Genomic DNA, 24534 nt, shown 5'->3' with positions numbered 1-24534 from the left:
TGTGTCATTCCGATGGTCGCCACGATGCTTGCCGACACCAAGAACCTTGTAAGAGTTATTGTACCGAAGGCCCTCCTTCAGCAAACTGCTCAGCTTCTCTCTACCAGTGTTGGTAGTTTGCTCGGACGCCAAGTCCGCCACATTCCCCTTTCGCGTCGAACCTCAACCAAGGAAGACACCATCAAGCTATACCACTCACTGCATCGCGAAATCCAGAAACAGAGCGGCATAATGCTGTGTGTACCCGAGCACAATCTCTCATTCATGCTGAGTGGACAGCAGCGGTTGCTTGACCAGAGAGTTCCAGAGGCAAGTGTTATGCTACGGACACAGGGGTGGCTGAACGCAACGGTGCGAGACATCATGGACGAGAGCGACCATATCCTCGCAGTGAAGACGCAGCTAATCTACCCTTCCGGAAGCCTCTATTCAGTCGACGGTCACCCAACACGGTGGTTGGTTATAGAGTCTGTCCTTGCCTTGGTGGACATGCACCTCTACAGCCTCGAAAAGACGTTTACCCAATCTGTACAGGTTGTTAGACGGCCTCAAGGGGGCTTTCCTCTGCGCATTTATCTGCTACGGCCCGATGTAGGAGAGGAACTAGTCCGTCGCCTGCGCAATGACATCTTGCAGGGACGGATGGGCATCCTACCCGTGGAATCATTTGATTTGCAGGACAAAGTTGCCATCCGAGAGTTCTTATCTGGCGGTAAGATGCGACCGGGATCTATCGACCGCATCAACAAGCTTTGCCCCGACCAGCTTCACATCCGGCAAACCGTTTATCTCCTCCGAGGCTTGCTCTGCCAACGAATTCTGATCGCGACTCTACGAAAGCGATGGAACGTCGAGTATGGACTGCACCCAGAAAGGGACCCCATCGCAGTTCCCTACCTCGCCAAAGGTGTACCGAGTGAGCAGTCAGAGTACGGTCACTGTGATGTAGCAATATTACGTGAGTGACACGTTGACATGAAACCATGATCACTTCCCTCTTGATGAGAATGCATACTGACCAAATGGCCTAATCGACAGTTACGTGTTTGTCGTTCTACCACGGCGGTCTCAACGAGAGCCAGACCCGCGAAGCTATTGAACAAGTTCTCAAGTCCGATGATCCAGCCAGTCTGTACGAGAAATGGATCGACGAACGATTGCCTGAGTATCTCCGAGATTGGCAGAGCCTCAATGTTGACGACCCCCAACAGCTTTCCCAAATCTGGGCCTGCGTTCGGTACCGCGTTCCCGTCATTGATTACTACCTCAACACTTTCGTCTTTCCCCGACATGCCAAGCAGTTCAAGGTCAAGATTCAGAGCAATGGATGGGATCTCCCTCTCCCGACATCCCGATCAGGCGTTGGCGAACACGTACGATTCAGCGGCACCACTGGCTTTTCGGGCACAAACGACAACAAGACGCTTCTTCCGCTCAACATCAAGCAAGAGGATCTGGAACCTCTGTCTCACACCAACGCAGAAGTCCTTACTTACCTCTTGCAACAGAGATCTCGGCGCTATTATAAGATTGCCGATCGGAAAGGAAACCGACTGTCAGAAGTCGAGTTCCTGCAAATGCTAAACAAGCACGGGTATCGAATCCTTATCGACGCAGGTGCCAGTATCCTAGAGATGGACAACTACACGCTGGCAACTACATGGTTACAGGTGGACAATAATGCCAGCGTTGCTTTATTCTTCGAGGGCGATAAACCGATGATCGTTTCCAAGCAGGGCGCGAAGACACCCCTGCTCGCAACACCCTACGCCGACAACCTTGATGGGGTGCTTGTCTACCTAGACGAGGTCCATACACGTGGAACAGATCTCAAGTTTGCCCCCCACTGCTAGAGCGGCTCTCACGCTTGGTATTGGCCAAACGAAGGACCACACTGTTCAGGCTGCTATGAGATTGCGTCAGCTTGGCACGAGCCAGATCGTGACATTCTATGCCCCACCAGAAGTAGACAGGAGCATTCGGGATATCTGCAGAAAGAAGGACCACGAACATATTCAATCCCCGGACGTATTACAGTGGTTGATGACCAACACTTGTGAGAGCATTGAGGCTCTGCAGCCCTTGTACTACGCACAGGGAACAGACTTTTGCCGCCGCAAGCAGGCTGAGCTCGATTACCCCCGTTTCGTGGATGACGACGATGAGCGAGACCAGTATGTCCCCGCCATCCGACAGAACGAACGTCAGACGCTACAGCAATTGTATGGGCCCCAAAAGAAGGGGAGGTCGACGGCCGTCACGATCCGAGGAGGCTCGAGCCTAGCACCGTACATGAAAGAGCTAGAGATTCGCCGGAAAGGGTTCCAGGATACTGGTGCTGCAGTGCACGCCTCTGCGTTGCAGGAGGTAGAGCAAGAAAGGGAAACTGAGTACGAAATCGAGCTCGTCCGGCAGGTGAAGCGCCCACCGCCCTGTCCTCCTCACAAGTTTCCAGGACTTCATCGGGACCTCGACATTTACGCCCGGACAGGTCGTATCCCTGGAGGTTCGGACTGGTTCGTGCCAATGTTCCGCGCCCTTTCCCGTACTGGACTCGGACGGAAGTACAAGGTACAGCGAGAGCATGTCGGCTTCCCCCTGTTCCTGTCTGGCGAATTTGAGAAGACGGTCAAAGTCGTGATGGAGACGTATAGTGACCAGTTCATGAGGCCTGTGCAATGGGTTTTGTACTCACCTTCCCCGGAGAGCGCCGTGGTTGTCACGCCAGAGGAAGCTGAAGATCTCATCCCGATGCTTCGCGATGGAGCCTACCCCACGTACATTCTTACGTACGCTGCGCCGGTGACGAGACGCATGGTCTGCTTTAACTCGTTGAGGTTCTTCAGCATCCCTTCGTTGCCTAGGAACTGGACCGCGCCGCCGGACCTTGTGGCAGAGCTCGGACTTTTCGCTGGTAGGCTCTACTTTGACTGGGACGAGTATACATCGGTATGTAGCTTGCTGGGCATCGACGAGAGCATGGCCATCAACAAGGAGGAATTCGACTTTTCGCCCGAGCGGGAGACAATATCCGCGGCCGAAAGCTCGACCGAGGCATCGGTATCGATTCCAGCTCTAGACGGTACCGCCGAGTCCAGGATCACGAGACGTGACCACTCGGGCCATCGCGAAAGGACCGGTTTCACCCCAAGCCATTCACCTTCACCCGAGAGTGGCTATCAGTGCGCCGCCGAGGCCAGGACATCGCCCACAGCCCCATGGGCTTCATCGCGAGCGGGAAGCCCCTGTACGCGGACCTGCCCTTCTTCCAACGGGCCCGGGAAGGTGCCGGCGTCACGTCGTCCCTGTTCGCGCCCGTCTCGGCAGCGGGACCAATGGACCCAATGGCGGAAGGTGCTGCTGGTGTACCACCTATGCACCACGATGAGGAGATGGATGTCGGAAATTACGATGCGGAGGCAGAGCTTCGCGGCGACGAAGTGCATGAGGAGATTGAGTATGAGGAGGCGGACAAGTACCAGGAGGGAGGAAAGAAGAGCTGAGCTTGTATCGCTGTTTGAGATGTGTTGGGCTCCTTTGGGGGCTGTCCGTTCGTTCTGTTTTGAGGGGGGTTGCTGTAGTAATACGTCGTTAGTTGACTCAATTGATTGGTGTCCACGAACTATGCCCACTTGATTATTCCTGTCAAGATTCATGCGAGCTGTAATACCATATTGGACTGTATAATATCCAGTGTTCCTCTATTGACCCCCATCTGTTTAGTCCGAAGTGAGTCGAGGCACTTCTGAAAGCAGCGGGCGGGCTGTGGCGCGGCATATCCCCAGCAACCTGTTTACCTAATTCTCATTCCGACAAGGTAAACGCATTGCCATTGTCCAATGATCACTCGAACCGAAAGTGGTAGCTTGATTTGGTGGCCATGATGACATCTGTCTTTTGGGGCTGGCCAGTGTTGGTTCGTCCACTGTTTTGTTAATGTCCCCTGTAGCCTTTGGCAGGGACCAAGATCGTCCACTAAAAGCCACCCTAGCCGGGGTAGCTACAGGGGATGAAGCGCTATTATGAGAGGTGGGCACCCACTAGCATAGATCGTTAAGATCAAATTCAGGAGCCCCTGTCAGAGAAGGCAAGTTGGTCAGATACCAAACGAAGTAATGAATGCGTAACATTCCACAAAGACGTTGTTTCTCGTCCGACGAAGGACAAAACGTTCCTTATCACGTCAATCGAGTGGCCTACAGCAATTGTTTCTTGCCTAATGCAATACTGTCGACCTGGCACAATGGACTTGTTTAGTCGTCAACCTTTGACTTAAAGCAAGACAAAGGCATATGCGCCGAAATTGGATAAGAACATAGGACGGTACTTACTGCAGCTGCTTCGCATACTCATATATAAGAGATTCCGGACGCCGGGCCGAAAGAAGAACCGACAGACAAGCAGAAGGTCATTCATCCGACTACGAAACAGCACTTGAGCTGCCGTTTTGACGCCCCCGAAGGTCTTAACAAGAAGACTTATCTCCCATCAACCGAACCACCCGTCTACTATCATCCAGCATCATGAGTAACAACGCCCCGTTTTACCAAACCCCGGCTAGCTCTAGCTCGGTCGCTGGCTCGGTCGCCGGTGAAAACGACGAGTGGCCTGTGCCGCAAGATGCGGTGGAGGCGACAGCCATAGCCGATGGCGAGCTCCAACCCTTGTTCGCGCAACTCTCCATCATGTCGGGCGAGCTCAAGAAGCCGTCCACGGAAACCGAGGTGGCCGATGCGTGGCAAGACGTGTTTCGCTTCCTCCCCCCCGAGGCGAGACGGAGCCTGTTGCTGGAGTCCCCGGTCAGGTCCCTCTCGCAGCTGAGCCCGGAGACCAAGCAGGCCTTGCTCGGGACACCAAAGGTCAGGACCAGCGACGATATGCCGGGCCCTGTCTTGTTCGGCGCGGGACCGGGAGGATCGCCCGACCCCCCGTCGGAGCAGCAGCCCGTCCCGGCGTTTCCGCGCGAGCCGATGACGGTGTACCAGGGGCTGGGGAGCGTCCCGCCCGAGATCCTGATGGTCTTGCACGCGTATATCCCGCCCCTTGACGAGCTCCTCCTCTGCCACACTCACCCGAGCATCTTCAACAATGATCGGTTCTCCTTTTACAGGGTAGACGCCGAGTATCAGGTAGAGTGGCAGCAGTTTAACCCGAGATGCGAGGACGAACGCGTTCCCTTGCTGTACCACGCCATCTCCAATGACGCGCCCATGTCCGTGATCACCGACATCCTGGACTCATGGCAAGCCAACGGCATGGACTACGACATGGCCTGGGCCGCGGGCCGCGTACGCACCCCGCCGATCATGCGGCCCATCCTGTTCGCCACCGGCAGCGGCCGCGTGGACGTGATCCAGGAGCTGAGGCAGAGGGGCGCTAGCGAGCAGGACCTGGAACATCAGGTCCGGCTGCGGGCGCACAGCGCCCAGGCCCGCGCCCGGTTCACCGACGAGACGTGGTGGCGCATGGAGACGCTGGCGATCGAGCTGTGCAACCGGGACGTGCCGACGGGGGCGATGCGGCAGCTCTGGCTCGACGCCTGCGTCTGCGCCGGCTGGAAGCAGCTGTTCCGGCTCTTCCTGGAGCTGGCGCTGGGCATCGCGCCGCTGCGGGCGAGCATCCGGGCCCGGGCCTCCTGGTGGATCACGGGCGCCGGGCGCGTGCGCCGCGACAGCAAGGCCATGTTCGACTTCCTCTTCGACCGGATCGGGGCCCAGGTCATGCCGCCCATCGAGGCGCAGCGCGGCGACGACACGTTTGACGACTGGCTCAGCAGCCTCATCGTGGGCGGCGCCAACCAGCCCAAGCGACCCCTCAACGCGGCCCACCTGCTCGACCGCATGCGCCGGCAGAATTCGTTCCACCTCCTCTCGCTCGCGACGACGGTGCCGCGCTACATCCTCGAGTGCGCCGCCGACGACGCGTGCCTGCCGCTGACGCGCGCCCTGCACGACGGCCTCGTCGACCTGACGGCCAACTACTCCTACACCTTCCTCACGCAGGCCTTCGGCCACGACTACACCCCGGCGCGCCACCCGGACATCCTGCGCGCCTACATGCTGCACGTCGCCCTGACCTCACCGCAAGGCGCGCCCCAGACGGTCCGCTGGCTCGCGTGCCAAGGGCTCGTCGACCTCCACCTCAACATGTGGGAGCTGAACCGCCCGCACGCGCTGCAGGGCCTCGCCTCGTCCGCGTCCGCGGCCGTGCTGCAGGTCAACTTCGACGCCATCCTCACGCGCATGCCGGACCCCAACGCCGTCGTCGACGAGCAAGTCTTCCCCGTCCGGCCCGTCGACCTGATCCACGAGCACGCCGCGACGTTTGTCGAGTTCGTGGCGCGCGCGCCGGCGCACAGCGACGCGGGCGTGGGGGTTGACTTGACGCTCGCGAGCGTCGGGACCAAGAACGCGGCGCGGGAGCGAAGGGAGCTCCGCGAGAGCGGGATGGAGATTGCGACCATGGGCCGGTCGCTGAGCCAGCTCATGGTGGAGGCGTCGATAAGCTACGAGGTCCGGAGAAGGATTCTGGATTGGTGCATTGTTATGGGGACCAATGACGTGCCGGCGGTAATTAGGGATGTCTAGATGCCGTCAAGGTATGGTAGTCTATTAGGTGAGTGGCCCCTTTATTCTCTGTTACGAGATGGCCGTGGCCGGCTAGATTTCACTTCTTTTTCGTTTTTGTCTCTCAAGGTAAGAAGGCCGCAAAATGACAGGTGATTAAGTCACCGGGGACAGATTCCGGATACGGCTTAGGTAGGTGTATCGCCCAGTAGGTTTCTTGGCTTCCGCTTTGGCGTTTTCCCGTAGACTCGGAGCGGCGTAGGGGTAAGTAACGGGCTTGAATGTAAAGGGATAAGTTTCCTACTAATCAATCGCAAAGTGATAGAAACGACTATTCAATCTGGGATATTGACGTGAAATGCCGAAAGCAGTCCAATGTGACCTATGAGGAATTCGATTCTACTTTTGTTTCATTGTTTCTAATTTGCCCTTAACCCCTTTTCGTCTGATACCTGGGTCTCGCAAAGGGAGACGTATCTATACTACAGGACATACGTTTTCAATCGGATTCTAGTTTTAACCTTGACAGCGAATCATGTTATAGGTAGAACACGATACCTGAGGTTTGGATGTACGCAACAGCCCCGAAGTGGTCCTGGTTCCTTACACCGAAGGGCTCTCTCACCTTCGTGACCTGTTGAATTCCAATCCCCTATTCCGGAACATGACTACTCAAATCTGCATAAGTAGCTCTGATCGGTATCTACATAGCTGGGCCGGTTGGTAACCGCGTGTCATGGTGTACGGATAGGTCATAGGCGATGCCGTAGCAGCAGCTGTCAGTCACAATAGACGGCATCCAGTACGTAGTGTATTGGGTAAGTAATATCTACTTTCACGTGCAAAGGGCGCCGGAGAAAAGAATAGAAGGACACACGTTCGCAAAGTATAGAAATGGAGTGAGAAAACTAGAAACGACGTGGACAAGCCCAGATGTTCCGCCGCGCAATAGCAATGGCATGCCGGAAAGTGTGTCCGAGAGGTGCCACGCAACCATCTCCTCCCATTCCAACCCATATATGCACCCCTTTACGCGTTCAAATAGTCAAACCGACCGATGCCGTGGTTCCTGGTCCCGAGCCATTGGCTCTTGCTTCGAACATCAGCCCGAGAATAAGAAGAGACAAGCAGCTCCACTAACATCTTTGCTTGCACGCACCTCTGTCCGTTACTGCCCAAGCTGCAAGGGCAACACAATAAACGGCAACTGGCTCTCAATATGAATGTGACTTGCAGACCCTGCCATCTCTTACCTTATATCCAGAGAGAGTATACTAGCAGTGCTTGGATCAGCTTGGTCAGGGGGAACCGCCAAGTCCTGACGATGCACCTTGTATTGCGAGGGTGCTAAGATAATCCTCGCTTCGTGTTGGGCAACGACCAGCTCGACGTCTCAACAAAACTCAACTTGTTCTCATCTCTGTTCACCCCCTGCTTGGCCATCAAGAGTGTTCAACAACTAACAAAGCCCCTTTGCCGTACGAACTCAAAGCCACCACACAATAACTTAGTTCTGCAATACAATACCAACTTCCCCAGGGGCTTACAATGAACTTGTTTTCAGTCTCGTCTTTCACCCCAGACCCGAACAAAGACCTATTCATGTCTACCTGCTGGATACGCCGAGGTATGTCCGGCATATATAAGACACCATCTGCCATCGACCCAAGAATAGACCAGATCAGTATCAGACCACCATATCTACCACCACCTACCCAGCACTTGAAGGAACACCAGTTTCTTTCCGTGCCCTATCATACCAACATCAATTCCCAAACGTCCAAGTCCATCACATCACCCCCTTTTCTCTTACCATCATCCAAAATCGCAAGCAACAACACCCCCTCAACGCGGGCAACCGCTCCCCTACCACTCCGGCAACGAGCCCGCCGCCCTCGCCGCCGCCGCCCTGACCGGCGCCCTCGACCCCGAAGAGGCCCGCCTCGCCGACCAGGACCTCGCCGACGAGGTCCGCCAGTCCCTCGAGCGCTCCCCCGCCCGCATCATGCAGCGCGGCCCCAGCCGGCTCGGCCTCCGCGGCGGCAGCGGCGGCTCCTCGTCCGCCGGCTCGGCGTCGCCCGAGAGGCAGCCGGGGCAAGGAAGCCCCTCGCAAGGCGGTGGCAACGGCAACGGCAGCGACAACGGCAGCGATAACGTCAGCAACTACGAAACAGACGAGGAGTTCCCCACCCAGTATCAGGTATTCCTGAACGCGCTGGGCGACGTGCCCCCCGAGTTCCTCCTGAGGCTGCAGGCCTTCCTGCCGCCCATCGACGAGCTGCTGCTGGGCCACACGCACCCCAGACTCTTCCACTCCGACAAGTTCTCGCTCTACCGCCTCGATGCCGATTACCAGATGCAGTGGCAGCTGCGGGGTCCTACCTACGGAGATGAGAGGCTGCCGCTGCTGCATCACGCCATCAAATGCAACGCGCCCCTGGCCATCATCCCGGAACTCCTAAACGCGTGGGAGGCCGTCGGCCTGGACCTCTAGCTGAACTGGGCCAATAATAGCCCCCAGCCGCGCCAGAAGAAGGAGCTTTTCATCAAGCCCATCTTCCTCGCCGCTGTCGTGGGCCGCGTCGAGGTCATCCGGGAGCTGATGAACCGGGGCGCCAGCACGGCGGACCTGGACCGGTGGATATTGACCATGCCTCTGAAGGACTGGCCCGCCAGGCACTTCAGGACCCTGAACTGGGTCGGGATGGAGAACCTGACGATCGAGCTCTATAAGAGTGGAGCCCTCACATCCCTGTATAGGCCGTTTTCCCCCCCTCGCCAAACGCATGTACAAGGGCTGCGTCACGGGCGGCTGGGTGGACCTCCTCCGCTGGTTCATTGATCCCTTGGTCAACCTGCAGGAGGTCGAAGGAAACGACGAGCACAATGCCAGGGTTCAGCAGTCCCATGCCAACCTCGCGATCGAAATCGAGCAATGGCTGTTGTATTATGTGGGAGAGGCTCGTCTTGATAATAGGGCCATGATCGACTACATTGACGAACTTTACGCCAAGAGCGAGGCCGTAACAGGGCGGCGCATCCCCCTCAACAACTGGGCGCCGCTCGAGAATATAATCGCCCAGCAAGATAGTATTCCGGCGCTATTACCGGTGATGCGTTTGACCAACGTATGCCACATCATCAACAGGTTTGCGGGGCGCAGTCTGGCGATCGCTTCTTTCTTGACCGATATGGGAGACGTATGGGTCAACCGCGACGACTTTCTCGAACTGGCGCAAGCCTGTCACAATGGCCTCGTGGAATGTTATAGTTACGTTGCAAATCCGGATCAAGATATCATCGGGAACGCGAGGACAAGAATGCTGCACCACGCTCTTGCGAGCCGGCCCGGCGTGCCCGCGATCGTGCGCTGGCTGACCTTGGACGCGAGGGTGCCGCTCTTCACCGACGACCGCCATGCGGTCCTGTGCCTGCTCGAGAACGGCCAGCGCCACAACCCGTACGTCCTGCGGGAGAACATGGCCTGCGTCCTGGAGGCGGCGGGCGGCGACGACAACGCGCCCCTCCCGGGCCTCCAAACCGACGTCGGGCTCCGGGACCCCGCCCCATTGATCTCCTGGTATTCGAGGACGCCCCCCTCGTCGAGCTGATTGCGCGCGGCGGTGTCGATGTGACCCTGGCGCAGCCCGCCACGGTGCAGTACTGTGTGGGTCGACGGGCCAACCGCCCGGACAGGTTGAACCTAAACTTCAACGGCATGTCGTTGGTAGACCTTATGCGCACCGTCCACTTCACGTACGACATCAAACGCCGCATTGCGGACTGGTGCATCGTGATGAGAACCAACACGGTTCCGGGCGTGATTCCCGATATCTAAATGGCAAGGTAAGAGGGGCGTTGGGAGGATTCGCCTTCGTTCTCGAGTTGCGGCTCTTTGGCTGCTCTCCCGCTTTTCGTATCCTCCCCATATCTCGATGTTGCTTGGCTGTGCGCATATCTCGGGGTCAGTAAGTCTTGGGAATGTTCTTTGTTCCGTCTTGGACGAATGGCAAGTGCCTTCGTCGACAGGCTATTTCTATTTCTCGGTTTGATCCCGGTAGGTGATACCAGGTAGGTGTTCCAAATCGTTTTCCTCTGGCGTATCTGGTGATGGGTGGATTCAGAAATGGTATAGGTAAGTAAATGAGTCTGAGTAGAGGCGTTTCGAATGAACAAAGTTGGTGTACCCATATTAAGGCCATTCGTTTGATGCGACTTGATGTAACGAGCGACCTAATGCGTTTGAGATAAGACTCCGTACACTAAATACTTATCCGAACGTAAGTCTAGTCTGATACTTGCTGTAGCGCGAATGATATGACATAGAACCCAGACCTTGGCATGAGACCTTGCGGCAGCTGATCAGTAGCAATCACGACAGGGATGGAGGAGAAGCCTTACCAAAGATAATCTTGCACCTTCCTTCACCAGAATCTCCCCAGAAGGCCCCTTATATCTCATGTGGACGACTCCTTCCGATACATCTCCTCGGCGGGCGGCAGGGTGTCGTAGCGCTCGGCCCCCTCCGGTATGTCGACGACGGCGGAGCGCATATAGATGTGCTTGCCGCCGGCCCAGTCGAGCCCCTCGACGCAGCCGCCCTTGATGCTGACGGTCCAGCGCGGGGTGCCGTCGGGCTCGAAGAGGCGGTGGAACAGCCGCGAGCCGCACTCGCGGCAAAACCAGCAGCGCATGGTGCGATCGCTGTCGGTGGGCCGCGTGTAGCATCCCAATTTTTGCTCGAGCTCCGTGGACAGAGGGAAGAGGCCAGCGGCTGGATAGATGGCCGAGGTACCGTATGCCGAGCCGGACTGCTTCTGGCACTCGGTGCAGTGGCAGTGGAAGAGGGCGATGCGTTGCGCGGGTGGGGTTGGGAAGCTCACGTGGCCGCATTGGCAGCGCACGGTGAGGGGTTTAGGGGCAGTGTCTGTAGATGCCATCCTGGAGTAGTAGCGGCAGTAGGAGTGAAGGTTGGCAACTGTTGTGATTCTACGTGATGTGAGTATCATCAAGACTCGTAGCATAGCTGGTGCTCTTTTTGCCGAACCTGAGGATGTTTTGCGGGGTTGAAGAGAGGTAAGCGTCGGGGAAGTTTTGGGGAACTTGGGGGAGAACGCTCCTTCCCTCCTGCATTGGACAATTTAGGCTACAACTGACACTGCCGCCATGGACATACAGCAAGCAAGCAGTTCGTCGGACGGCGGGAATGCGATCTTTTTGAATGAACTCCATGGTGGAATAGATGAATGATGTTTGCACAGTTTCTTGTAGCCCTCTGTTAAGTATGTGTCAAACTGCCACGAAAGAATGTGACCACTGAAGTAATTGGGTGTATTGTCGTACATGCCCGTCGCATTTTAAAACCCACTTCGTCATCGCCACTCATAGCCTAAAACAAGCAAAGTTCATCCTCTTCTTGTTCGCATCGTCCAGAGCGCCCGCCTCGCCCCGCCCCTCGTCCACCATCTCGACCTCGGTCCGCCACCGCGTCCCCGTCGCCTCGCCCACCTCGTCCCACAGCCTCTGCCACGTCGCCGCGTCGTGCAGGAACCGGCGCTCACCCCGCGGGCCCGTGATCTCGCGGGGCGACGTGCTGGCCACCTGCCGACCGAAGACGATCGCTTCCTCCCCGTCCTCGCTTTCGCCCTTATCCCGCAAGAATCGCACGACTCTCTTCGCTGCGACGACCTGGTCGCGCCACGTGAAGAGGTGGAAGAACGCGCTCGCGTGCACGATATCGATCTTCCCATCCAACACCTCGAGCGCCGGATCTCCGCCCCCGCCCTCAGCCTCGGTGAGCGCATCCCCACCACGAGCGTCGCCCCCCTCCCAAACGCCCCCTCCCGGTCCCTGAACAGATCGTACCCGGCCTCGACGAACGGCCGCTCCAGATCGGCCCCGTACAGCCGCGTCGGGTCGACGCCGGACCAGGCCAGGTGCCGCAGCACCTGCCCGACGCAGCACGCCATGTCGAGGAACGTGGCCGTGGAGCCGGGCGCGCGCAGGCGGGACAGGGCGGACTGGTAGTGGCGGTTCGCGACGAAGTCGAGGGTCAGGAAGCGGAAGCTACCGATGCAGTTGTAGGGCTTGACGGCCCACATTCTGTCTCGCTTCGAGGGTGGGGTGGAGTGAGTGCCCTTTGTTAGTACCTAGTCTTCCAATCGGAGAATAAAAAGCAAACAATAATGGATTGTGTCGCTTACAATGGTATGGATGTGCGCGGTGACGTCCTGTGGTGGGATGCCGCTGTATTCCTCGAGGAGTTGCCGGATGGAGCCGATGTCGTCGGGGAATTCGGCGCGGTAGATCTTGGCTTTGAACGCCTCCATGTCGTAGCTTTCTTTGCTATCCGCCATCTCGGAAATGCGTAGGTGCTTCTCTGGTTGGACATGAAGGAGTATGCGTGGATGGGAGGGCAGGCATGATACGAGGTGCTCGTTTTAAGGGATGTGGTCTACTTAGCCGTTCGCGGCTCCGAGCGACCTCGAATCATCTCGCTTCGACCCCGCGACGCGGACGAGTTCCAGGATCGCCGGCACTTGTCAAGACACCGGTGTTCATCCGACAGATGAGAGTCATGCCTTGGTTCCATTTGATGCCCGAACTCATTATTCGTCGGGTGTGGGATGAATTGTGCATCCGGATGTAGGAACGGGTCACCAATAATGAGTACTTGCACTTAGGCGCGATCGGAAATGTACGCCTTCGCCGAATGTAAGCCTCGGCTTTTTTCCTTTCGCATCCGCGTTCAAGATAGCCTGTCTCAATAGCTGCGCATTGATAGTCCATTGCGATGGAGACAGATACATCAAGCAATCTTCAGCATCCGGTGTGCTGGCCGTCATTATATGCTTGCGTAAGTGTGCGCGCGGATATGTACCGTACATTTATGTTTATGCCCCATGAGGATGTGTACCTATATAGCACCCAATTGCCGACAGAAAAGCGCACAGATACGTAATGCACCAGCCATGGACCTATCTCTACTTGAACCTTTGCTGATGAGAGGTAGCTTCATGCATCATGACGAGATCTCAACTCCGGCCTTGCAGGATAGGATCTTTTGGTCATCATTTGTCACGTTCCTACATATGCTGCGGGTAGACATTGCCAGTGGCATGTTACCCAGCATCCTGCAAGGAACCACATTTCGAAGCCGATGCCCTTCACCCAATCTGGATTCAATGTACATCGAAAAAGGAAAGAAAATGACCGAAGTCGCGGATCCCGCACCGTCGTTGCCTTTGTGGCGCTGAGACATTGATCGCCAGATCAACAGCCCGGGAGCAGGAACACGGGAACAGCGGGTTCTCAATGGTCGGGTGTATTAATGTGGCTCAACACCCCTGGTCGAATATCAAGCTTGGCATGCGAGCGTGAGTTCTCTGCATGCATGGCTGCCGGTGTGGCAGTCTGTCGTGTGTGATGAAATGCATGCATAAGAAGGCGATGATGTCCCCGACCCGCATCATGGCAGACCGAAGCTGTAGAGATAGAGCGCTTCCGAAACGAAATACATATCGTTGCACGTCTTTACTTTGAATACGCGCGAAACCGCCTTCCCATCCATCTCGCGATGTTCGTCCCATGCAAAATATGGCCCCTAATCAGCCTCCTCCTCCTGACCCAACCCCCCCAAGCCTGTAACATCCTCCCCCCATCCCCCCAAGATGCCGCCGCCTCAGCCACCCTCCTCCTCCGCCCCCGGCTCTCAAAGGACGCCCAAATCTTCCTCCCCGGCTCCCCGGGCTACGCAAACGCAACCCGGCGCTGGAGCACCCTCTTTTCGCCTTCCCTCTCCCTCATCGTCGCCCCGAGGACCGAACACGACATCCAGTCCACGATCCAATACGCCCACGCCCACGCCCTCCCCTTCCTCGCCATCGGCGGCCGCCACGGCGTCGCGCAAGCCCTGAACAACGCCCGCAACGCCATCGGGATCTGGACGCGGAGCATGCGCGCCATCACCCTGCACGACGACACTTTCTTCGAAGAAGAGGACGGCACCAGGTACACCACCGCGACCGTCGAGCCTGGCGTCCAAGCCGGCGAGCTCACCTCCACCCTCCACGCCCGCGGCCAAACCGCCGCCAGCACCGCGTGCGACTGCGTCGGCCTCCTGGGCGCCCTGCTCGGCGGGGGCACGGCTTCCTGCAGGGCCGGTACGGCCTCGTCCTCGACAACCTCGTCTCCGCGAGCCTCGTCACCGCCGACGGGCGCCGCGTCGTCACCGCGTCCCGCACGCAAAACGCGGACCTGTTCTGGGCGCTGCGGGGCGCGGGGCACAATTTCGGCGTCGTGGCGTCGGTCGAGTACCGCGTCTTTGACAGGCGGCCCGAGACGGACGAGTGGGCGTACGAGGAGTACGTCTTCTCGCACGATAGACTTGAGGGGGTGTATGAGGTTGCGAATGGAATGATTGGGGGGCCGGTCGAGTTGACGCATTATGGGCATTTCGAGCGTAGGCCGGGCGTCGATGCCGAGCATGTGAGTTTGCCCCATCCCTTCCCCCTTTTCGCTATACGCAACTTACCCGCTTTCCTTAGCCCATCCTCCCCTTCTGGGTAATCTGGCAAGGCCCCGCGTCCCCTCCCAATACACCGCCCCCTGCGCGCCCTGGGCCCCCTCTCCACCAAACGGGGCGTGGTCGACATCACCCAGCTCAACGGCGTCGCGGGCGCGAACCTCTCCTCGCCCTTCTGCGACTACGGCGCCGAAGTCCTGATGTCGCCCACCAGCCTCCGCAAGTGGAACGTGACGGCCCTGCGCCGCGCCTTCGAGGTCTTCGCCGCCTTGCCGCCGTGGCTGCACCGGTCCGCGGCTCTGCTCGAGGGCTACGCTACCAAGGCCGTGCAGGCGGTGCGGGAGGCGGACACAGCGTACCCGGACCGGTTCAACAATCTTCTCGTGTCGCCTGTCATGATCGCGGACCGCGGTATCGACGAGGGTAAAGAAGCAGGGGGCGGGAACGGGACGCGAAAGCCCGACCTGCGTGCCGAGATGAAAGAGTACGCGGACCGCTTTCGCGAGGCGCTGCTCGAGGGGAGCGGGGACGACAAGTTATATGCGTATGTGAACTACGCTTCGGGCGACGAGGGGTTAGAGGCCATCTACGGGTATGACCAGTGGCGGCTGGAGAAGCTGAGGCGGTTAAAGCAGATCTGGGATCCGGAGGGAAGGATGGACTTTTATAACCCGATTTCGTAACACCAATAAACCAAGGTCTGGGTGTGACTGAGTAGCACTGTAGTCAAACGTAGTCTTTTTCAAAACATCCCGCGTCTCAGTCGCTCCCATTTTATATTCTTCCACATTCTATAGAATTAGGTACTACTACCTATCCGCATTCTTACTCCAGCTGCGGATACGCGCTCCATACTACAAAGACGTGTCAGACGAACAACCCCCAGCATATCCATTATATCAATTCAACTTACATGGTAGAAAATGAACGGCACAGGGATGAACAGCACAGCTATCCCGCCAAGCAGCGAGTTCCCCGGCCCAACCCCAAGTCGACTAAATAGCGACCGTGCCTATCCCCAATTGTTAGCGAGTAGCATTGACAACGATACGCAGCCGAGAGACGACTTACGAAAAGGGGAAACGTCGCCCCAAACGACGCGCGAAACAGCGCAGCCCCGGCAAACACGGACGCCGCGTCCTTGGCGTACGCAATACCGATGTAGTTATAAATCGAATTAAACAGCGTGACCATCCCGACCGAAAAGAGCCCCGACCCGAGCACCGAGACGATCCAGTGCGCATCCGGCCGCGACGTCCAGCCAAACCAGAACAGGCAAACGGGCAGCGCGAAGCAACCGACAAAAGTGGGCGGCAGGAGGCTCTCGGGCACGAAGGAGCCGTCGCGCATCTTCGGCACGATCTTAAGACGTGTCCAGAGCAGGAAGAGCGGGACGGTGACGGCGGCGAAGACGAAGATGCCGAGGAAGACGAGGCCCTGCTGGCCCGGGGTGAAGTGGTAGATGTCGCCGTAGACGAGGGGGAAGGACTCAAACCAAAGGAAAAGGACTCCATACAGGAGGCCGGCGTAGAGGTCCACCAGCAGGATGACCGGTTTGCCAAAGGTTAGGGTAAAGGCGTGACCTAGCATGACTAGGGTGTCTTTTGGGGTATGGTGTGCGGCGTCGACCTCGGACTGGCTTTTCAGTCGGTCGTTGCCTGTTCCCTTCCTCAGTCGCTTAGCCCGCTGGTACAGAATGTTGGCAGAGCTCGTCTCGGGGAAGAGGAAGAACATGGTGAGCAAAACGGCTACACACATCCAGGTGAAAACCCAAATGGTCCATCGCCAACCCATCGCCGGAGCGAGGTAACCACCGATAATGGGGCCGAAGACGGGGCCGCATATCCCCGCCGAGGCCCAGATGCACAGCAGCAACGGCACGGCGGTCGGGTCATATATGTCAGTGATAGTGCCTCCACCCGTAGACAGACAGGGACTACCGCAGAAGCCGGTCACCCAGCGGAAGACGAGGAAGACGGCCACGTTGGATGCGAAACCCACGGGTAGCTGGAGGAGGATGAAGGCGAAGAGAGTCCAGAAGAAGATGCCGGAGCGGCCGATCTTGGGCATCTCGGATAGGGGGAGACCAGAACATCGGACCAAAGCCATATCCGCTGTGTGGGTGAGAGGACAAGTTAGCATGCTACACTCATAGACACTCGGGTGCTCCTAGGTGGTTTGAGTGCTCACAGGGTGAAGAGCGAAAGCCCCAAGGTGGCGACTATGTCGCTCACGCCGAACTCGGCCATGAGACTGGCCTCGCCGGGAACGTAGATGGAGCTGGCGATGTAGACGGCGAAGTTGAGCAGGCATAGCTGGAAGGCGATCAGGTGCTTGAGAGCGACAGGCCAGTTCTGCGGGTTCTGCGAACCAAGTTAGCGATGCGCAGAGGATCAGATGTGAAAATTGCAAGCGATACCTCCGGGTCATCTGGCCCATACCAGCCGACTATGAGTATGCTGCCATGCTCATCGACTGCATGGGATGTTGGCTCTAGTCGTCCCTCGGTCTTTGCGTGCACTGGAGCCGCATCGTCTTTCTGTGCAGCGCCCTTCCAAAGAGACGGATTCTTCTCGTCGGGGTATTGAAATAGCCTGCCACGAGAAACGAGGCGCACAAGCTGGCCGAAGTTGGTGGACTGGAGATGAAATGCCATCAGGTAAACAAAGAGAAGAACTAGAGCGAGCTTGACCTCACATAATAAGATCGGGGCCTTAATGGTTTCTCGACTTGATTCCCTCTTTATGTGCTCTACAATTTGATGTTGATGTGAACCGGACTTAGCTGTGTTAACGTCGCAAAATCCGGCAATCGCCTGGCATGGGAAGAATGCGACCGGAGGGTCGGAGGATCATCGTGGTTTCCCTGTGTCGTTCATTTGATGTCAGTTTATCGCCGATGACGCCAGTCGGGTAACCCTCAAGCAAATGCTTTCTGCTGACTACGACCCGCCATCCTCTTTGTGTGACGAATTGGATTTAAGGGAAACTACTGCCGAAAGCGTCAAGACCATGGTCACACAGTGATATTGAAGATGAGGCTGCAGGCATTTGACGTCCCCATGATGGCGAACGCGCTGCTTCTCGTGCGATATCTCCCGTGAAATGATCGATGAGAAGCCGGTCCATTGAATTTGACCACGTATACAGTGGAATAAACGGTCGAAAACCTGTCTCAATGGGAGTAAATAATCTTTGATCGGTACAGTGCAGCCTGACCTGGCGAGAGCGGCGTTTCTGTCATCAAGGGGACTGATACATGGCGATGGTATTATTCGATATCCCTTGCAGATGTATTCTGAGCAACATAGAATGGGCGGACAAGAACGGGAGATGATGCATTGGTAGCCAGTAACATGACCCCACACGAGATCAACAGAGAGCGCATAACAACGACAGGGAATGTCAAATGTCAACTTTTTTGACAGACAAGGTAGAAAGTATGGGAGGCCTCATCAAGATAGGGCATACTTGGACTTCGGGCACAGATCAGCAAAATGGCTTGGTGGCAGTTGTTTGGTGAGCAGGCAAAACGAATACCACGTCAATGTGGAAGGATGCAATGGTGGTGAGGGTGTAATTCAATGGAGGGGCAGATATGGAGGTAGTCACACCACTGTAGCGGATGGGATGGTTTATGGAGTGAGATGTTTCTCAAGAGAGGGGGATGTCAACCTGCGGTCAACATAGTGGACTGCAGATGCAATTGCATTGCATCCAAGAGCTGGAGAGGCTGGAAGAGCTAAGCAGATGGTAAGAAGTAACCACACCGCCACACGTGGCTAAGCTGAGTCGAAGGCACGTGTAGCTCGAACTTGAAGGCCCAAGAACGTCCCAGAGTTTCGAAATCTGCATCTTGTCCCGAATCTCCCAAAGATCGGATTATTTGACAAGCCAAGCTTGTCCAGGCGCCTCTTAGGCGGAAGATAAACAAGAGCAGGATCCAATCGCATGGTGAAATGAGTCGGCTCCGATGTGACTTTTGGGCTTGTTGCCTGGTGCCTGAATCGTACAGCCCACCTGCCCTCATTCCAAGAGATCAATGCACGACGCTGGGGCCATGCGATCGATGGATGCTCTTTGTCTCCGTCCGGCTTCTGTCAAATGTGGAGGGGAGGGAGGAGAGGAAAAGGTGGGAATCGGCACTGCAGCTTCGTTTCCGCCAATGTTCCATACCCGCGCATGCACGACATGTCCACTCAGGATATGCAGTTTTAGTATATGTCTGCCTATCGATTACGTACCTGATGAAGAAGCTGCACATTGTCCTTGGACAAGAAGACGATATAGGGAGGTTTTGAGACCACGATCGGAGCACGCGACAGCTGAAGAGCTGCTGAGTCAAGCACCCAAGGTACTTTAAATTACGTGGCCGTCATGTGGCAGTCATGTGCCTGTGCCTGGGCCGCCTTGGATGCTCATTTGATGTTTCGAACGGCTTTTAGGACGACGAAGGTTGAGGGAGGGAGGATGAATGGCGGATTTCTGAATGGATCTTTTCTAGGTCAATAATGCGGCTGCCTTATGCACTTGGGGGAGCGACTCAATGCGGTGCAAGTGCAGGTGCAGCGGGCCTAGCGTCGCGGTCGCTGTGGCCCTGTGGGTGGGAGTGGTACAGGCGTCGCAGTAGCGTCTTTGACCAGGTGCAGGGCATGACCATCGCCGTCATTCATCCACTGCAGCTAGACAGACTCCAAAACCTCGTCTCTTCTCCTCCCGTTTCAACGTCTCGACTCCAACACAAGATATCTAGACATCCGTAGCAGCTCTCATATTCCGCTCTGCCCTGAAGTCTTCCGCTGCATCTCGGTATTATCTTCCCTCGCTTGCGGTGCTATTGCGACTTTGCGTTCCTCTGCATTTCCAGAAAAGCCCACCGCCCCTTCGAGTGGATTGTCTACCCTCCGTCACAACGAGTTACGAGTCACGAGTCACACCCAACCCCGACGAAAAATGGCGCCACCCGCCGAGATCACCATTCCGACGACGTCGCTGTCCAAAAACGACGACGGCTCCAAGCCGTACACCCTCTACAACATCACCCTCCGCCTGCCGCTGCGCACATACGTCGTCCAGAAACGCTACAACGACTTCGCCGCCCTCCACCAAGCCATCCAGACACATGTGGGCACCCCGCCCCCGGCACCGCTGCCCGCAAAGTCGTGGTTCAAGAGCACGATCTCGTCGCCGCAGCTGACCGAGGACCGACGCCGGGGCCTCGAGACGTACATGCGCGGCATCGCCGAGAGCCCGGACCGGCGGTGGCGCGACACGCCGGCCTGGCGCGCGTTCCTGAACCTGCCCAACAGCGCCAGCAACAGCGCGGCGTCGGTGCGCGCGGGTGGAGGTTTTGGCATACCGAACCGAGACGCTGCCAGGAATGCAGGTGCGCAAGACCCGGGTACGTGGCTTGACCTACACAAGGAGATGAAGGCTGAGTTCCAGGAGGCGAGGCGGTGCCTGTCCAGGCGAGATAACGCCACAGATAATGCGACGGCCCTGGAGGCCGGTGCGGCGGCTAAGAGGTCGCTCGTCAAGGCGAGCGGCTATATCACATCGCTGGGCGACGGGCTGCGAGTTATTGCCGAGAGCAAGAGGCTGGGCGAGGGCGAGATACGGCGACGGAAAGATCTACTAGCTGCTGCCAGGGTGGATAGAGAGGACTTGGATAAGCTCAGCAGCTCCATCGCACCGAACATGAAGGCAGGAGCACTCGGCAGCTCGGGCATGCCCTCAGCGAGCGATAAGATGGCACTTCTGGGCGGTGCCGGCGACCGGCCGCGGGCCTCGGGACGGGTCCTGGGCGCGCCGCTGCCCGAAACGGACAGGACGCGGGAGCTCGACAACCAGGGGTGCTGCAGCTGCGGCAGCAGATGATGCATGAGCAGGACCAGGACGTCGAGAGCCTGACCAAGATTGTGCAGCGGCAGCGGGAGATTGCGGAGGAGATCAACAGCGAGGTGGCGCGGCAGAACGAGATGCTCGAGGCTGTCGACGACGACGTGAGCCGGCTCGATAAGAAGACCAACATCGCCAAGAAGCGCGTCAAGAACTTGCGATGACGGGACCTCCTCCTGAGCTTGACCGTGCGGGGGACGCTGCTCTGGGTCGAGGTCTTCGTGATCGCGGTCCAGCTCGCTAGGGGGATCCTGGGATGGACGGCCTGGTGTATCAGGGCCGCGCTGGTGCTGACCCGTCGACTGATCTGAGGATGATGAAGGAGCGAGCAAGTCAAGATGATGACTGTTGTTTGTGTGTTTACAAAGACGAGACGAGACGAGGCGTCCCAGCATTTTTGAAATTTCCCCCAACAAGCGAGTTTAATGCATCATTTTGGATCGGACGCAGGCATTGCTTTTCTGTCTTTTTCTTCACGCGCTTGGGTTGTGGAAGCGCGGCTATTGGAAGGAAGTATGATACCACACCATAGAGAATGTTAATAACCATGATAGCTACGTACAATATTACATATCCAATGACTGATACACAAACTACATTTGAGTGCCACCTTCCTCATTGTCCCTTCGTCCATCGCTAGCCTCCCAATGCTGCACCGTTGGTCAGTAGTTCCTTGGCTCGTGATGATCGCTGACGCCCGTTCCGCTAGCTCATGCCGGTGGCTTGCTCGCATTCTAGACAAACACACTCGTACTAATCTGCGGAGTATGCGTCCTAGCGCCAATACCAAGGTTTCGCCGATGCATACACTGTATTGGGTGTTGGAAGTAACCTGTACTGCCAACAGATTCGATGGCAGACGCTGTGCAGGTCGTGGCGGACGAGGTTAACAATCGTGAGGTTTTCGGCCTACTCCTTGGCCGGGCACGTGTAGGATCTGCTCCCGCCTGCGCCAGCATGTCAGCAGCCTCGGAGCTGCAGACGGTGCCCTCCATGGGAGGCCGGACTGAGCACAGGCCGTTGGCGGTGTAGCACTCGAGGAACCGCTCGGGCGAGTTGCTAATGGGCGTGGCGCCGCCGCGACGAACCATTTCGGCAGAGACAGAAGAGTTGCGTGGAGCAAGATACGCTCACGTATATAACCCCGGAAACAAGGCGTTGCATTCGAGGATTCCAGGCTCTTTCTCTTGCTCATTGTTCTGCCGGGGTACTGGTTCTGCACCGTTGCTAGTCCATTGGCTTATTATGGTCTCCGAGACCCCGTTCCGCGGGTGTAGACAAGGGCCGTGCTTCGGTCGCCGATGGTCTGAGGAGGGATCACCGAGGCGTTTATCTCCTTGACGTCCTTGGTGCCGCACACGCGTGGCTTGGGGTCGACTGCGCCGCCGAGGTTCCGGGGCATCATGGAGTCCGTGGTTTTGGTTCGGGACAGACTGTACAGAGGTGTTGGGCGCGGTGCCGCAGTTCGGGGTGGTTCGGGGTAACTGTGAAGAGTAGAGAACACCGAGTTAGCTTCGTGGTCTATAGCCGGTGTATGTACAATAGAAGGGTGGTGACCAGGGGAAAAGGTGCATCTCTATCTCGGCTTGTTAGACGCGGTGTGTTGGGAAAGAGAAGGAAGGCGTCGAAAAAGTACGAATGTAGCGGCACGGAGACCAGTCTCGATATAGATGGATGGAGTTAGTCGACGTTCGGTTCACTGAAGAAACTAGGTCGTCAACAATAATGACCTTAGTCTTGCGATCAGAGCTGCTTTCGGTACAGGGGATGTCATGATCCAGTACATACCTGGTTGCCAAGGGGTGCTCGGTTTTGAGTCACTTGCTTCTGCTGGCCTGCGCCGGCACGATTCAGAAGAGTAAAAGAACAAAAGGGAAGAGGAAAAGAAACCTACCAGGGGTGGCAAGGGGTTGGCGAAGCAGCTGCCTCCGGCTTGTTCATCAGCAGCTTTGCCGTACGGCAGGACATAGTAAGAAATAGCAGGACGGTCATTTGGCCCCTTTATCCTTTCGCCATCACGGTTTCGACTGAACGTTTCCGACGGATAGCTGCTACCGCCCGCCAAACTCTTTCCTTCGAACGACTCGGCTGGTTCGGAATAGTGTAATGGCCATATTTACCGCCTCCTCAGGGTAATGGTCCGCGGGGTGTCATTCCGTAGGCAGTGCTTCCTGTTCGCGTCAGTCCGGTTGTATTGAAGTGCGGCAGCGCCTCCGGAACGGGCACCTTGTTGACTCTTACCAGCTTGGCCGTGGCCATGGCCGACATATTCTCTGCGCATCCGAGTATTGAGGCTGCAGCGATAGTTTTGTCGATTTCGGGGAGGGGGTAGTAGAGCTCGATGCCCTATTGTAACTGCTAGACATGTTTTGCCGTCTCCGAGAACCACTGCAGCGTGAGTCCTGCGGCCATGGCGACGGCCTGGCCTGCTCGGAGTCAGGGAGCAGGTATTGTACCTCAATGCCCTGTTGCGGTCGCAGTGTTGATCTGCGTTGTTAGAAACCTCTTGCCGTCCGCCAAGGTCTTGTCGCGGAGAGTCCTGCGGCCAGGGCGATAGTCTTGATGGGATCGGGGAGGAGGGACAGCGGCTCGATAATCTGTTGTGATCACCGTGTTAGTCTGCCCCCGTAGAAGCCACTTGCCGGGCGAGACATGTTCTCGAAACAAAAGGGGAAACAGAAGGAAATGGGCTATGCCAATTTTGCTAACCGCGCACCTTGTTCTTCCCCGAGCTCCCGTGAGAGCCCAGGCATACTAGATCAGGACAAGCCATGGAGACCAAGTAGAAGCAATTCCGAATTGCAGATTCCTACCAGGCACTGGCCGCCGCCGCAGTGGTATGCACTACCCCGTATGGTTCAGTCCCGCTAAAATGGAATAAGTAGCTATTGCGCTGTTCCTAAACCGGTCGAGTCTCTCGGAAGAAAGAGATTCGTCGACGATGGTATCGGCACGTCGGCGGTCATAGCTATGCTCCAGCGCCTTCGCAGAAATACGACCGCTGTTTGTTGCTTCTGCTGCTTCTGCTGCTGCTGCTGTTGCTGTTGTTGTGATGGTTATATTCCGAGCCTCTTAAAGGCATCGACACATGCCGAGTTCGACGCACTATCCGACAGAATCAGGCATGAATACCGGGACGTACTGGAAGTTTACAAAGATTCCGCGAACTGAGCCCTGCTGCCAGTTTGGTACCTCGTCATCTTTCTCTGTCCGCCCATTTTGCTGTCCAGACTCTTAATGAATTACCCCGTCGCCTCTTCACTGACAAGCCTCCGCCAATGCCACCGGATATGTAACGTGGGCGGGTACTTGTCGGAGTCATGTACAGCTGTCGGCGCTTTGCGGCGTTCGGTACGGCAAATTCGGTTCTGTCGGTGGTTTGCCGTACGGTGCGGCGCCTTCCGGCTATTCGCAATGGCCGTGATCCGGGTGGACCAAGGGTATAAGGAGTCGAGGGTATGGGAGGCCGGGGGCAGAGAATCTTGTGTGATCGAAGGGATCAGCGTACGGTGTTGTGACTCCCATCTAAAGCCTGTCGGGCGTGGGA

The 24534-nt window shown here is 56.9% G+C and overlaps 10 protein-coding genes across 10 annotated transcripts; 6 read left to right on the top strand and 4 right to left on the bottom strand.

Annotated features, from left to right (window-relative positions):
* Nucleotides 1-24: 24 nt before the first annotated feature.
* On the top strand, nucleotides 25-3503 carry PG997_001904 (uncharacterized protein; the record flags this gene model as incomplete). The annotated part of the gene is made up of 4 exons (XM_066806219.1): nucleotides 25-958; nucleotides 1039-1787; nucleotides 1828-3060; nucleotides 3135-3503. 4 exons carry the CDS (start codon nucleotides 25-27, stop codon nucleotides 3501-3503), a joined length of 3285 nt encoding a protein of 1094 aa, XP_066673515.1.
* A 1020-nt stretch (nucleotides 3504-4523) lies between these two features.
* PG997_001903 (uncharacterized protein) lies at nucleotides 4524-6587 on the top strand (the record flags this gene model as incomplete). Its single annotated transcript, XM_066806218.1, has 1 exon — nucleotides 4524-6587. One exon carries the CDS (start codon nucleotides 4524-4526, stop codon nucleotides 6585-6587), a length of 2064 nt encoding a protein of 687 aa, XP_066673514.1.
* Nucleotides 6588-8114: 1527 nt separating this feature from the next.
* PG997_001902 (uncharacterized protein) lies at nucleotides 8115-9060 on the top strand (the record flags this gene model as incomplete). The annotated part of the gene is made up of 2 exons (XM_066806217.1): nucleotides 8115-8193; nucleotides 8399-9060. The coding sequence occupies 2 exons, from the start codon at nucleotides 8115-8117 to the stop codon at nucleotides 9058-9060; spliced, it is 741 nt and encodes a 246-aa protein (XP_066673513.1).
* Nucleotides 9061-9352: 292 nt separating this feature from the next.
* PG997_001901 (uncharacterized protein) lies at nucleotides 9353-10177 on the top strand (the record flags this gene model as incomplete). Its single annotated transcript, XM_066806216.1, has 1 exon — nucleotides 9353-10177. One exon carries the CDS (start codon nucleotides 9353-9355, stop codon nucleotides 10175-10177), a length of 825 nt encoding a protein of 274 aa, XP_066673512.1.
* Nucleotides 10178-11023: 846 nt separating this feature from the next.
* PG997_001900 (Glutathione-dependent formaldehyde-activating enzyme) lies at nucleotides 11024-11506 on the bottom strand (the record flags this gene model as incomplete). Its single annotated transcript, XM_066806215.1, has 1 exon — nucleotides 11024-11506. One exon carries the CDS (start codon nucleotides 11504-11506, stop codon nucleotides 11024-11026), a length of 483 nt encoding a protein of 160 aa, XP_066673511.1.
* Nucleotides 11507-11948: 442 nt separating this feature from the next.
* PG997_001899 (uncharacterized protein) lies at nucleotides 11949-12922 on the bottom strand (the record flags this gene model as incomplete). The annotated part of the gene is made up of 3 exons (XM_066806214.1): nucleotides 11949-12356; nucleotides 12377-12676; nucleotides 12770-12922. 3 exons carry the CDS (start codon nucleotides 12920-12922, stop codon nucleotides 11949-11951), a joined length of 861 nt encoding a protein of 286 aa, XP_066673510.1.
* A 1220-nt stretch (nucleotides 12923-14142) lies between these two features.
* PG997_001898 (uncharacterized protein) lies at nucleotides 14143-15773 on the top strand (the record flags this gene model as incomplete). Its single annotated transcript, XM_066806213.1, has 3 exons — nucleotides 14143-14676; nucleotides 14724-15053; nucleotides 15144-15773. 3 exons carry the CDS (start codon nucleotides 14143-14145, stop codon nucleotides 15771-15773), a joined length of 1494 nt encoding a protein of 497 aa, XP_066673509.1.
* Nucleotides 15774-15899: 126 nt separating this feature from the next.
* On the bottom strand, nucleotides 15900-17746 carry PG997_001897 (MFS general substrate transporter; the record flags this gene model as incomplete). Its single annotated transcript, XM_066806212.1, has 5 exons — nucleotides 15900-15944; nucleotides 16004-16102; nucleotides 16162-17233; nucleotides 17281-17453; nucleotides 17510-17746. 5 exons carry the CDS (start codon nucleotides 17744-17746, stop codon nucleotides 15900-15902), a joined length of 1626 nt encoding a protein of 541 aa, XP_066673508.1.
* A 2296-nt stretch (nucleotides 17747-20042) lies between these two features.
* On the top strand, nucleotides 20043-21151 carry PG997_001896 (uncharacterized protein; the record flags this gene model as incomplete). Its single annotated transcript, XM_066806211.1, has 2 exons — nucleotides 20043-20885; nucleotides 20918-21151. 2 exons carry the CDS (start codon nucleotides 20043-20045, stop codon nucleotides 21149-21151), a joined length of 1077 nt encoding a protein of 358 aa, XP_066673507.1.
* Nucleotides 21152-22230: 1079 nt separating this feature from the next.
* Nucleotides 22231-22561, bottom strand: PG997_001895 (alcohol oxidase; the record flags this gene model as incomplete). The annotated part of the gene is made up of 2 exons (XM_066806210.1): nucleotides 22231-22471; nucleotides 22545-22561. 2 exons carry the CDS (start codon nucleotides 22559-22561, stop codon nucleotides 22231-22233), a joined length of 258 nt encoding a protein of 85 aa, XP_066673506.1.
* Between the last annotated feature and the right edge of the window lie 1973 nt (nucleotides 22562-24534).

The sequence above is a fragment of the Apiospora hydei genome (genome assembly GCF_038363865.1).
Source record: "Apiospora hydei strain CBS 114990 chromosome Unknown utg000003l_segment0_segment0, whole genome shotgun sequence".
Lineage (NCBI taxonomy): Eukaryota > Fungi > Ascomycota > Sordariomycetes > Amphisphaeriales > Apiosporaceae > Apiospora > Apiospora hydei.
This window is presented reverse-complemented; position numbering and strand designations above follow the sequence as displayed.